General features: G+C 45.3%; 1 protein-coding gene and 1 pseudogene across 1 annotated transcript in view; both read right to left on the reverse strand.

Moving 5' to 3' along the window:
- Window positions 1–12,778, reverse strand: part of LOC120980025 (mucin-2-like) — a 144,030-nt gene that overhangs the window by 67,236 nt on the left and 64,016 nt on the right. Inside the window, exon 29 of the mRNA XM_040408890.1 lies at window positions 3,174–3,680. Within this exon, the coding sequence (XP_040264824.1) occupies window positions 3,174–3,680 (507 nt within the window). The remainder of the gene's footprint in view (window positions 1–3,173; window positions 3,681–12,778) is intronic.
- On the reverse strand, window positions 11,011–11,181 carry LOC120981323 (annotated as a pseudogene).

Here is a 12,778-nt window from a genome sequence, read left to right on the forward strand (position 1 = left end):
CTGTACATGCGCAGATCGGAAGGACGGATACGGCATTCCGGTATTTTGAATCCCAGATCCGGCACTAATACATTCCTATGGGGAAAAATGGCGGATCCGGCATTCAGGCAAATCTTTAGTTTTTTTTTCGCCAGAGATAAAACCGTAGCATGCTGCGGTTTTATCTTTTGCCTTGTTTCCATTGTGTTTCCGTTTCTGTTCCGTTTTTCCATTCCGTTTTTCCGTATGGCATATACAGTATACAGTAATTACATAGAAAAAATTGGGCTGGGCATAACATTTTCAATAGATGGTTCCGCAAAAACGGAACGGATATGTAAGACATACGGATGCATTTCCGAATGTGTTCGTTTTTTTTTGCGGACCCATTGACTTGAATGGAGCCATGGAACGTGATTTGCGGGCAATTATAGGACATGTTCTATCTTTCAACGGAACGGAAAAACGGAAATACGGAAACGGAATGCATACGGAGTACATTCCGTTTTTTTTGCGGAACCATTGAAATAAATGGTTCCGTATACGGAACGCAAAAAACGGCCCGCAAAACGAAAAATAAAAACGGTAGTGTGAAAGAGGCCTAATACTGTGGTGAGGGCAGCAGTATCTTATGCTGTACTGTGGTATTTGTTTCTGCTGAGTATTGCAGCACCTACTTATGTGGCCCTGCCTTCTGTCAATTTGGACCCACCTACAACATAGGCCCACTTTTAGTTTTGTTTTCCAGGGCCACGTTAAAGGGGTCCTCTTACTTCAGAAAAATAGCATTAATTATGTAGAGAAAGTTAATACAAGCCACGTACTAATGTTCTGTGATTGTCCATATTGCCTCCTTTGCTGGCTGGATTGATTTTTCCATCACATTATACACTGCTCGTTTCTAGAGGTTACGTCCACCCTGCAATCGAGTAGCGGAGTCGTGCTTGCAAACTATAGGAAATCTGATTAGCCTATGTGCGGTACCACGTTCCAGGCCACCAGAGACATCTGCGTCTTTTCCTGTGGTGTGCGAGCGCGACCACCACTGATGGATTGCAGGGTGGTCGTAACCACGGAAACGAGCAGTGTATAATGTGATGGAAAAATGAATCCGGCCAGCAAAGGAGGCAATATGGATATTCACAATACATTAGTAAGTGGCTTGTAGTAACTTCCTCTATGTAATAAATGCTATTTGCAGAAGTGAGAGGACCCCTTTAAGTTCCCAGTCTGGATTGTAGGTCAAGTGACCTTTTCATACAGTGGTAAAATCTAGTATAGTAAAGGTGATTCTCCAGCACGCCATAAAAATGTTAATCCTTTATAGAAAAAAAACAAACATCTTGTACAAATAGGTAAAAACGTACGCGCTTTGGGCATAGTACAGCTTGTCCTTACTCGTGGAACAATGGTTTTCTCTTATACTGCACAAGGTGCCAATCAGATTTTATTAACATGCTTAACCCCATGCGAATTCTTTAAGAGAGATACACGGATGATTATCGGTATCTGTTCACATGAAATGTGTTGATGATTGGCACCTCTGTCAAAAAATTCCAAAAAGTCAATAAAAACACATAAGGGTACGGCCACACGCTGCGGTTTTGATGTAGTCATGATGCAGTTAGGAAATGCATGCAATCGGTTACCGCATTCACAATCACGCGTTTAGGGTGCGTTTTTTTGTCTGCCACAGTTTGAACTGTGAATTTTCCTGGTTCTTTAGCATTGCGAATAACTTCAAGTAATAACACCTGTGGTAAATCTTACAAGGCAGTTACTAATGTGTTGCGATTGTCCATATTACCCTCTCTGCTGGCTCCATTCATTTTTCCATCACTTTATACACTGCTTGTATACAGGGGTTATAACCACCCTGCAATCCATCAGTAGTGGTCGTGTGTTAACACAATAGGGAAAGGTGCTGGCCTCTCTGGTGGCCAGGACTGCTGGAGAACACATGGGCTGGCGCTTTTTCCTGTAGTGTCCAAGCACGACCACCGCTGCTGGATTACAGGATGGTCGCAACCATGGAAACGAGCAGTGTATAATGGGATGAAAAAATGAACCCAGCCAGAAAAGGAGACAATATGGACAATCGCAGTACATTAGTAAGTGCCTTGTAGTAAAATTCTCGACATGATAAATGCAGTTTGCTGAAGTGAGTGGACCCCTTTAATGGTGGTCTCAGAGTTCTCTCTGTACTGCCTACATATTCCATCTGATGACACGCACTCCATTAATGGAGGATTTGTACAAGATGTTACTCTTGTACTGGTTGATGTAACTGTTTTTGTAAACTTCCACAACGGGAATGAACACATTTATAGGTTCCGGTACATTGTCATGAGATAAGGTTTTACATTCCCTCAGAGAGAGGATATTACCCAAAGAAAGCAATCTTTTAGCCACGTATTGGACACCATTTTCCAAGCTCCTTCGCATTGTATTATCACCTTACAATACTTTCTACTATTCTATTATAGTCAGCACTATAACTTGTGCAGAAAACAATCTGATCTCGCTTTACCTCCCCATATTTTTTATTACTGTTTCTTTTAAGTAAATCCTCTTCAGGTTTTGTACTGACCTTCCCTTTTCATACAGCTGGGGAAATCCCAAAAATCCAAAAATATTAGACTCTAATTATGTAAGACAACTTTTGATGAGTCTATCTATTTATCTCTATATCTCATATCTGTCTATCTATCTATCTATCTATTTAGCGTTACCTACATTGGCTAACGTGCATGTAATGGCTCTCTTGAAGGTGAGGGTTGATTACAGTAAGACTTTCTGCCTTTGGTATATCATTATCAATGATGGATCGCTATGGTGCTGTGTTTTTCCATCCGTGATAAAGGGACTTGGTGTTTATATACCCTGCATACTCTTTCCATGACCCAGTTCCTCTTTTTAGATTCTCACCACCCAGTAGCAAAAGGCATGGGGCCAACCAGGGGTGTCTGTATCTGTAACAGCCCCATAGCAGCGGTTATGGTATGTATGTCCTTGCTGATGTCATCTGGTAGGGATTACTTGAAAGTGAACAGGTGTGCACATTCACCATTTTTTAGTGAATGACCATCAACACTTAGTCTTCGATGATCTAAAAATATTATTTGACTTGATTTTCATTACTTCATATATGTTGGTGTATGACAGATACATTTCAGAGCTTATTCTCTACTTACTTGTAGTTGGGGAAGAGGTCACACGTGTAGAAGTAGAAGTCTCTTTGTTTGGAGTGGAGATAGAAGTATGAGAACTTGTCTCACTGAGCTTTGTAGTCTTTGATGTCCATGTTGTGTTTGTGCTTGTACCAGGACGGCTAGTAGTGGTGGTTAATGAAGTGCTGGACTTGTGTCCTGAGCTTTCAGAAGTTGTATGTAAGCACCTATCTGGCACTCTACAGCAGTAGACACGGACCTCATAGTCAAAACACACTGGTGAAGAGTTCTGTTCTTTGTTGTTACAGATAAGCCCGTAGGAGACGTCACAGGTCACCTTCTGCCGCAGCTCATCTAGTGCTTTATTTGGCCAATGTCTTGCCCTGCAGGAAATGTGCAATGGCCTCTCACAGACATCATGTCCAGCCTGTCTGATATTATTATATGTTTCGTAATCCCCTCCTGATTCATATGTAGGGTAACTCACACTAAACCATTCCGACCATGAACAAACAGTTGTACAACTTTGTGCTGCAAGAGATAAAAACAACATAAAATAGTTTTTATATCACTAGAAATCTCTCACACAGCAACAAACAACCCAAGTTATGCCTTATTCACGTAGTCGGTGTTCGGTCAGTGATTTCCATCAGTGATTGTGAGCCGAAACCAGGAGTACAGCCTCCAAAGACATAAAGTATAAGGGAAAGATCTGCACCAGCTCTATGTTTAGAGATGCACCTGGTTTGGGCTCAAAATCACTGATGGAAATCACTGACCGAACACTGACATGTGAATAAGGCATTAGTCTGAGTTTAAACCGGAGTTGTGAATTCCATTTTTCTATTCTTTATCATGAAGATAGAAAAACAAAACAAAATCTAAGCTATAAGCAATCCATCAGAGAGAGGTGCCAGTGGTAACCAATGAACTCCACCAACTTATGATTATATCCATAGGGTACTGTCATGGTGTTTGTCATCTTACCAGTGCTGCGCTATTTTTCTCCAGCAAATATAATGGAATCTGTGATGGAGGTTCCAAATGGATTCTCCGGTGCAGATGTGACTGTGGTAATGTGGGACTGTGGTAATGGAGACTGCTTACAAGTGCTGCTGCTCATTAGCCACATTCCCACCCTCCTCTGTACTTCATGTGTCCTCATGAACTTCTTTCCTACAGAGATTCAGCTGAAGATCTTATCAGCTGTATTCAGGATTATAATCCCTGACAAGCAGAGCAGAGAGGAGGATGAGGCAGCTCTTTAGCTCAGTTTTGTGAAGTAACTTGTCCTGCTGTGTGATTAGGACAGGTTTTGTGTGTACTAATAGGACAGCAGCCATTTTATTTCTTGCTCCCTAGAGACAAAACGACCCATGATAACCAATGAAAGGTATTCGGAATATATTTATAATAATGTAATATTTAAGTATTTTAATTTTCTTAATTTCTGGAGAACCCCTTTTTTTTAGATTTCATAAAAACGGAAATAACTTTCAACAGTGGACATTCTGCGAACCCATGCAAACAACACCATCAATTCCTATAGTGTATGATGTCATTTCCATTTACTTTTAGTAGTGATTTCACTCATGGGAGTTGGAGAACGTGCAGGTATAGAAGTTGTATAGTGGGGAGGAGAAAAAAAAAACATATCTTTTATTAATACATCTAAAAATGCAAAATACTACATATAATATAGCCACTAGAACCCAATCTATATATAAGAAGAAGTTGGGTATGACAGGAACCCTAGACTGAACTGCACTGACACCTACCCAGCCCTAATGAACTCTAGGGACCCCCATTCACTTGCCCTATCAGGTGGTATATAGCAGGGCAACCGTCCTGAAAAGTACACCACCAATACCTCAGGAACCTTTGCCTATGAATTTCCAGCTATGCTCCTACTATATTAGACCTATTCCAATGTGTTTTTTTAATTAATGCGCAGCTCATCCGGGAGACAGAGGGTCATAGTAACCGGACACAAGACTATAAGTCAGTTGTAGGTGTAGAAAGCATTCCTAGAAATGTAATACTAGAGTCTGGCATGGTCTCTGTTGTAGACTTGGTTGCGGATGAAGCGTATTGATGCTAGAATTGCTGTGGGTTTACCTGGTGCTGACATCAGGCCAGCATGCGTAAGTTGGTAGATAGCCTAGTACTGCTTCCATGTGCTTATTAGAATAAGCTGTCATGAGGGTTTACATGAGGAATAATACTATGTCAGGCCATATGGGGAAGATTTATCAAAACTGGTGTAAAGAACAACTGGCTTAGTTGCCCTTAGTAACCAATCAGATTCCATCTTTTATCTTTTAGAGCTTCTTTGGAAAATAAAAAGTGAAATCTGATTGGTTCCTATGGACGACTAAGCCATATTTTCTTTACACAAGTTTTAATAAATCTCCCCAATAATTGTTTTGTAACTTGCATTTTTTCCCTCTGAAATCTGTAATTGTATTTTTTTTCAGTAATAGAGGGCAGAGACTAGCAGGAATCCTGTCGGCCTAAGCACTACACATGGAAAGACAGGAAATCCTGCACCCCAAGGGCTCATGCACATGATTGTTGCTTGGTTTCGCATCCGAGCTGCATTTTTTGCGGCTCGGATGCGGACCCATTCACATCAATGGGGCAACAGCCCAATGATGTCCCAAGTTTCATTAGTCTGTTTAAACTGTGCTAAAGTTGAATATATATGTGTTCCTGTGTTTCTGTGATTCTAGTCCTTTAAGACTGCAGCCATTGTAATATGATGCTGGAGTGACACGCCCCTATGATGATGTCAGCCTGCCTGTTTGCTGACAGAGTATGAGAAGAGAAACAGGAAGTGACGAGACAGGGACAGGGCCGGACTGGGCTGCCGGGATACCGGGAAATTTCCCGTTAGGCCGGCAGGCCTGAGTGCCGCAAGGCCGCGGCCCTGGTGACAATTGGGGGCGGCCGGCGGCAGGGCACAGCAGAAGATGAGCGCTTCCATTGTGGAAGCGCTCATCTCCATAAGATGGCGATACAAATGTCTGTTCTACGGCAGGGGAGGGAGAGGTGTGTCCCCTCCTGTTCCTCTGATAGGCTGCCAGCACTAGGCCAGCAGCCTATCAGAGGCCGGTGCAGGCGGCGCAATGATGTCATCGCGCGGCCTGAGCCGTATAGCGAGGGACACAGGCCGGAAGAGACCTGCATCGAATCGCTGGAGGTAAGTATAAGTGTTTTTTTTTATTTTTTATATAGGTACAATACTGGATCATGATGGGGGGGCTACTGGCACATAAGGGGGGGCTACTGGCACATAAGGGGGGGCTACTGGCACATAAGGGGGGCTACTGGCACATGATAAGGGGGGCTACTGGCACATGGGGGGCTATTGGCACATGATGAGGGGGCTACTGGCACATAAGGGGGGCTACTGGCACATGATAAGGGGCAGCTACTGGCACATAAGGGGGCTACTAGAACATGATAAGGGGGGCTACTGGCACATGATGGGGGGGCTACTGGCACATGGGGGGCTATTGGCACATGATGAGGGGGCTACTGGCACATAAGAGGGGCTACTTGCACATGATATGGGGCAGCTACTGGCACATAAGGGGGCTACTGGAACATAATAAGGGGGGCTACTGGCACATGATGGGGGGGGCTACTGGCACATGATGGGGGGGGCTATTGGCACATAAGGAGGGGCTACTGACCCATGATAAGGGGGGGTTACTGGCACATAAGGGGGCTACTGGAACATGATAAGGGGCGGCTACTGGCACATGATAAGGGGCGGCTACTGGCACATGATTAGGGGCGGCTACTGGCACATGATAAGGGGCGGCTACTGGCACATGATAAGGGGCGGCTACTGGAACATGATAAGGGGGGGCTACTGGCACATACGGACGACTACTGGCACATACGGACGACTACTGGCACATACGGGGGGCTACTGGCACATAAGGGGGGCTACTGGCACATAAGGGGGGCTACTGGCACATAAGGGGGGCTACTGGCACATGATGGGGGGCTACTGGAACATGATAAGGGGGGCTACTGGCACACATGGACAACTACTGGCACATGATAAGGGGGCTACTGGCACATAAGGGGGGCTACTGGCACATAAGGGGGGCTACTGGCACATAAGGGGGGTTACTGGCACATAAGGGGGGCTACTGGCACATAATAAGGGGGGGCTACTGGCACATTATAGGGGGGGCACTCTGGCTACTGGTCGAAAGGCTCATTGGGGGGGATTGTAACAGGACTGCTGTAGAATATCGAAAATAGCTGGTCAAGTAAAATGTTGCATGCAACAATCATTAAATAGGTGGCCACACGTGTTTTAAAATGAACGCTTTCTCCTATTATAAACAAATAAATAATGACGCAATGCTGTGGGGTTGGTATGCAACTTTTTCCAGGGCTGGTTTTTATCCCCAGTCCGGCCCTGGACAGGGAGCAGCAGACAGGTGTCTGTGCTGTGTTGAGAGTGTGTGGAGCTATTAGAGGACTTTCCTGTGCAGCCAAGCTGTATGCATTTCAGTCCAGAGGTGGACAGAGTATAAAGAGACATTTAGTGGAGCCACGCTGAAAAGACTGTGCTCAGTGGCTAATCAGTGAAACTGACATTGTGGCTGTGTATATTGCCACCAAAGTTAGAGACTCGCAGTGCTGTTGAGTACCGGACAGTAACTGCAAAACCCTGGCTTACATCACACCATTGGGCCCCACCGCGCGCTTCTACAGACTGTAAGCGGTCCACCTGGACCACTTGGAAAAAGGGTGGGTGCGCACCCAACTGTGAAGTTAGGGTCAGTCAGGGATAGTTTAGGGAATATTGTTCATTCAGTGTCCGTACTGCCGAAGCTGACATAGTAAAAGTGGAAACTGTTGTAGAATCTGATTAAAGAACATAGCGGCTCACTTTCCTGGTATCAAAGGAGGGGTGCTCTTGCTTGATAGTGATTTTACCCAATCACAGATGAATGTAATATACATTTTCAAATATGGCAGGCACTCCTCATCTGGTTATATTGGGTGATCAAGGATTGATATAGATATTGACATTATATCATTTATTATCACAATGTTATAAAGTAATATAAAATAATTTGACAATAGTTTTCAACAACAATGGTTTAAAAACAACAATTTAAACAATAAAAATTAAAAATTAAATATATAGAAAAAAGCATCAATGTTTATTTTATAATTGCTACTATAAACATTGATGCTTTTTTCTATATTTTTAATTTTTATTGTTTAAATTGTTGTTTTTAAACCATTGTTGTTAAACTATTGTCAAATTATTTTATATTTTATAACATTTTGATAATAAATTATATAATGTCAATATCTATATCAATCCTTGTTGTAGAATCTGGCTTGAATTGTTCATACTATACTGTGTATTTTGCCTTTCCTTCCCTGTTCTTTTCCCTTTAACTTGCCTTTATTAACCTGTAGTAAATGCATTTTTCTTGAACTTGACTACTGCGTGTGCGTTCTTTTCTGGTTGAGGAGCCCAAACCACCTGCCTTGCTCTCAGTTCACAAATTAGCGTAGTCGGCAGGATCCGCTTACCAGAGTGGACGGCGATGCACCCGTTAGGGGGGATGGTGCTGGAGGAAGAATGCCAGCAGGGGCTATAATGAGTCAGTTAGCTAAATTTGATGGCAATAATATGTCTGTGAGTGTGTGGGTGGAACAGATACAAATGGTACAGCGAATGTACCAGACCGCACCAGAAGTACTAGTAGAGCTAGCCATATTGACGGTACAAGGGGATGCTAAGACCACGGTAATAATGCGACCATTCGAACAAAGACAGACATTTTAGCAAGTGGTCCAGATTCTAGAAACTATCTATAGAGAAACCGCATTGCTGGTGTCACTGCAGGCTCGGTTCTTCCAGAGGGTACAACACCAGAATGAAAGTCTCCCCCAATATGCGAATGCTCTACAAGAACTGCTACAAGATATTCAAGGGAAAGAAAGAGGGGGCTCATCAGCCTTTTGTAACCCTGATCGGACTCTCCGTGACCAGTTTGTCCTGGGGATCCGTGACGGCAGTTTAACTGTTACTATGCAGGACTTTATACGAGGAGAGACTGATGCTAAATTTCATGACCTACAGGTAAAGGCCATTGCACGTGCCAATAGTATGGTCCTGAAGCCCCAGACCGCAGTTGGAGTCCCTTTGTCGCAGGGGGCTAGCTCTGGCCCAGAAATAGTAGAAAAGAGGACGTTTAAGAATTTCTCACAGTAATGCAGAAATTGCAAGAGCAAATGGAACGCCTGCAAACCAGTTGTGCTGAAAATTCTATGAGAATTGCAGACTTCCAGAAAACTAGAGACGAAGGGGCGGGCCGTCCACACCAAGAAGGTCAGAATCACCCACAACCCCGCTGGAGGGATAAGGACAGGACCTACTGAAGGGGTCCAAATAATTTAGTACAGCGCTCAGGAGAAACCAAAGGGGCTTACCGAAGGGGCCAGAACCGATGGCCAGAACGACGGGAGATATATGCTGCTGGGAGTGTGGACAGATGGGCCATGTTGCTGCTAAATGTCTAGAGCAGCGACAAGCTTATGAGAGACTGCCGTTAAACTGAAGTCCCCTGCTGCTGTAGGGCGTGTAGTAGGGAACACTGAGAAGGAGACTATGTGGGGAGAATTCCTTGATGAGGACCTAATCGCTGCAAGTCCCATCATACAGATGGAATTGGAAGGTATTCCGGTTACCGGGATCATTGACATGGGTTCCCAAGTAACGACCCTGAGTAGAGACTGTTATGAACAGTACTTACGGCAACATGTGAAATATAATCCCCATACATTCATACGACTGATCGCAGCTAACCAATTACCAGTCCCAGTGGTGGGAGTGGCCTGGATGAATGTCTGGCTTTGCGGTCAAGATCTAGGTAAGAAAGGCATTGTGGTGGTACAGGAGTCACATGAAGTAAAGGTCCCTGTCATTTTAGGGATGAATGTGTTAAAAGAATTGGATCAGATTCTCTTTGGAAAGAAAGGTCATGGTTATTGGAAAGAAGCCATCACCCATCGGCCTACTCAAACAGCATTCCAGCGACTCATCCGGACATGTGGCTTACAGAAAAGTTTGGATGCACAGCGTCCTCTGGCTCGAATTTCGGTCCATTTGCATACAAAAGTTACACTGCCACCCAGTAGGGAGATGATAGTGTCCATGCCTGTAGGCACCTGTCAGAAACTAGAAGGCATAGCTGTGTTGGTAGAACCACTATAAGGGTGTATTGGCTTTTATTATTGAATCATTAAAGGTTATGTTTTAGAAGAGTGGTGTTTCTGTGAATCTGATTGAAATTACCACATTCTACTATAGTCCCCTTGAACAGGGTTATGCTCAATCTGTGAGTCTCTTGGTAGAACCTTTGCAGGCAGCTGAAGGGGGTGTTGATTCGCTAGTAGCCCATTCCTTGGCAGTAGTTCGCAATGGGAGAGTACCACTCCGATGTGTAAACACCCAGGACCAGAGTGTACTGTAGACCTGACCCCAGGAAGGCTGCTGGCTAACATCTATGTCACTCTGGAGGAAGTAAGGAAAGTAACCTCCGATGCAGCTGAAGCCGGCTGAAAGGGATGAGTGGACTGTAACCGCAACCGTTCCTCATATTGTCAAGGCCGAAGCCGAACAAATAGAGGTGTGTGCGCTTAAAATGTGATAAAGAAAGTGCTGTGCAAATGTGCCATCACTCAGTGGCCCGGTCACCAGTAAGTTTAGGCACCCCAGGGTCACCACTCCTGGGGCACTATGCACTTTGGGCTTTTAACACGACCCAGCGTCAAGGCTTCGATCCGTGGTTCCCTGTTCCGCTCAACGTCTATAGGTTGGGCATCCACAACCCTCCCCATGGGCGGAGTACAGTGCAAGGAGGTACACTGAAGAAAGGGTACTACACAGTGTTTCTCTGCTCTACATCTCGGGAGTAAACTCCACCGGACGGATAAGAACAGATACTACACATGATCTTAGCCATAAAGGCTGAGAAACGAGTTGGAGCTTACTGGCTCTCAGTCAGATGAGAACTGGTCTTGAATGTCTCATTGCACACAAGGCTGCCATTGTAAGGTATGCTGACTACCTGTATCATGGATAGATTGTTGGCTTGCACATACATAGCTTTTGGCATATAGCCTTTGTGGGATTGTTTGTTATAGTTAATGAAATTGTGCGTGCAATATGTGCATATTACATTGCTGATTTTTGCATCGCAAATTTTTGAATTTGTTGAGGAAGGGTTGAGACGCATCCATATATATATATATATATACATACATACATGCAAACACGTGCGTGCATGTATGATATATATGCATGCATTAATCACGTTATAGGAGGATGTGTGCGGATGTTCCCAGCATCTGTGCACATCTGCCCTTAGTGGCCCACAGGGGCTCATGAAGGCCCCTGTGGGATATATGTGATCCCTTTTAATATATGTAGGGGCTTGTGCCCCCTTATGATGTAGGGGCTTGTGCCCCCTTATGATGTAGGGGCTTGTGATGTGCCCCTTATTATATGTGCCCCCTTATATATATATATATATATTAATGTGGTCCCTTATATAATCCCCCTTAGAAGTATGATTAATGTATACATGTGTATGGATGTGCCCCAAGCATCGATACACATGTATATTCATATTATGCCCCCTTGTCATATCCCCATACCATATAAATCCCCCCCCCCCTTACATGGACACAGATGCATCAATGTAAATGTGCCCCAAGCATTTACATTGATGTAATCTGGGTGAAGGCGCCAGGATGACCGGACAAGGTCCGGTCATTCTGGTGACCTCAAAAGGATTCAAATTCAATAGAATTTGAATCCTTTTGTTCTAATTATCTGCAGTCCTGCTGGAGATAATTAAGCATAATAGAGAGAGAGGAGATACCTCCGCTCACTCTATTATGTGCATTCTGGCATCGCAATTCCCTTGCGATGTCCGGAATGCTGGGAGCTACAGGCAGGAGATCAAAGGATCTCCCGGCTGTCAGCAAGTGCACGCGGCGCGCGTGCAGGGACGCGCGGGCAGCGCGGTGACGTCATCTCACCGCGCCGGCCCACGTGTCCTGCACTGTGGTGTGGGTGCGCGCGCGCGCCCCCTGGTGGCGCGGGAGTGCGGGCCGCCGGGGGGATAAATATCCGGCGGCCCCGGCACTCAAGAGAGGTTGGGGACCCCCCCCCCCCACCTAAGAAGAGGAGCGCGTCCTGCGCTCCGGGAGGAGTTAGGATCGGGGCCCCCCCAGATGGAGAACACATCGGCGCTCAGGAAGAGCGCAGGCAGCCACCCGGGTTGCGCTGCGCTAATCCACAGCGCGGCCCCCCCACTCCGACACAAGGACCGGACCCCTGCCGCCCCCCCAGAGGAGAGCACGATCGGCGCTCTGTACAGAGCGGCCCCCTGGCTGGCGAGGATCCCCCTAGAAGAACGAGCAGTAACCATAAGTATCAACCTCCCCCTCCTATACCCCTTCTGTGCCCCTGATTCTATCCCCTACATCCCCTGGTCCCTTGCCTTTCCCTAGACCCCTGATCTCTCCCCTGGTTACCCCTGATCTCTCCCCTGATCTCTCCCCTGATCTCT

The sequence above is a fragment of the Bufo bufo genome, chromosome 10 (genome assembly GCF_905171765.1).
Source record: "Bufo bufo chromosome 10, aBufBuf1.1, whole genome shotgun sequence".
NCBI lineage: Eukaryota > Metazoa > Chordata > Amphibia > Anura > Bufonidae > Bufo > Bufo bufo.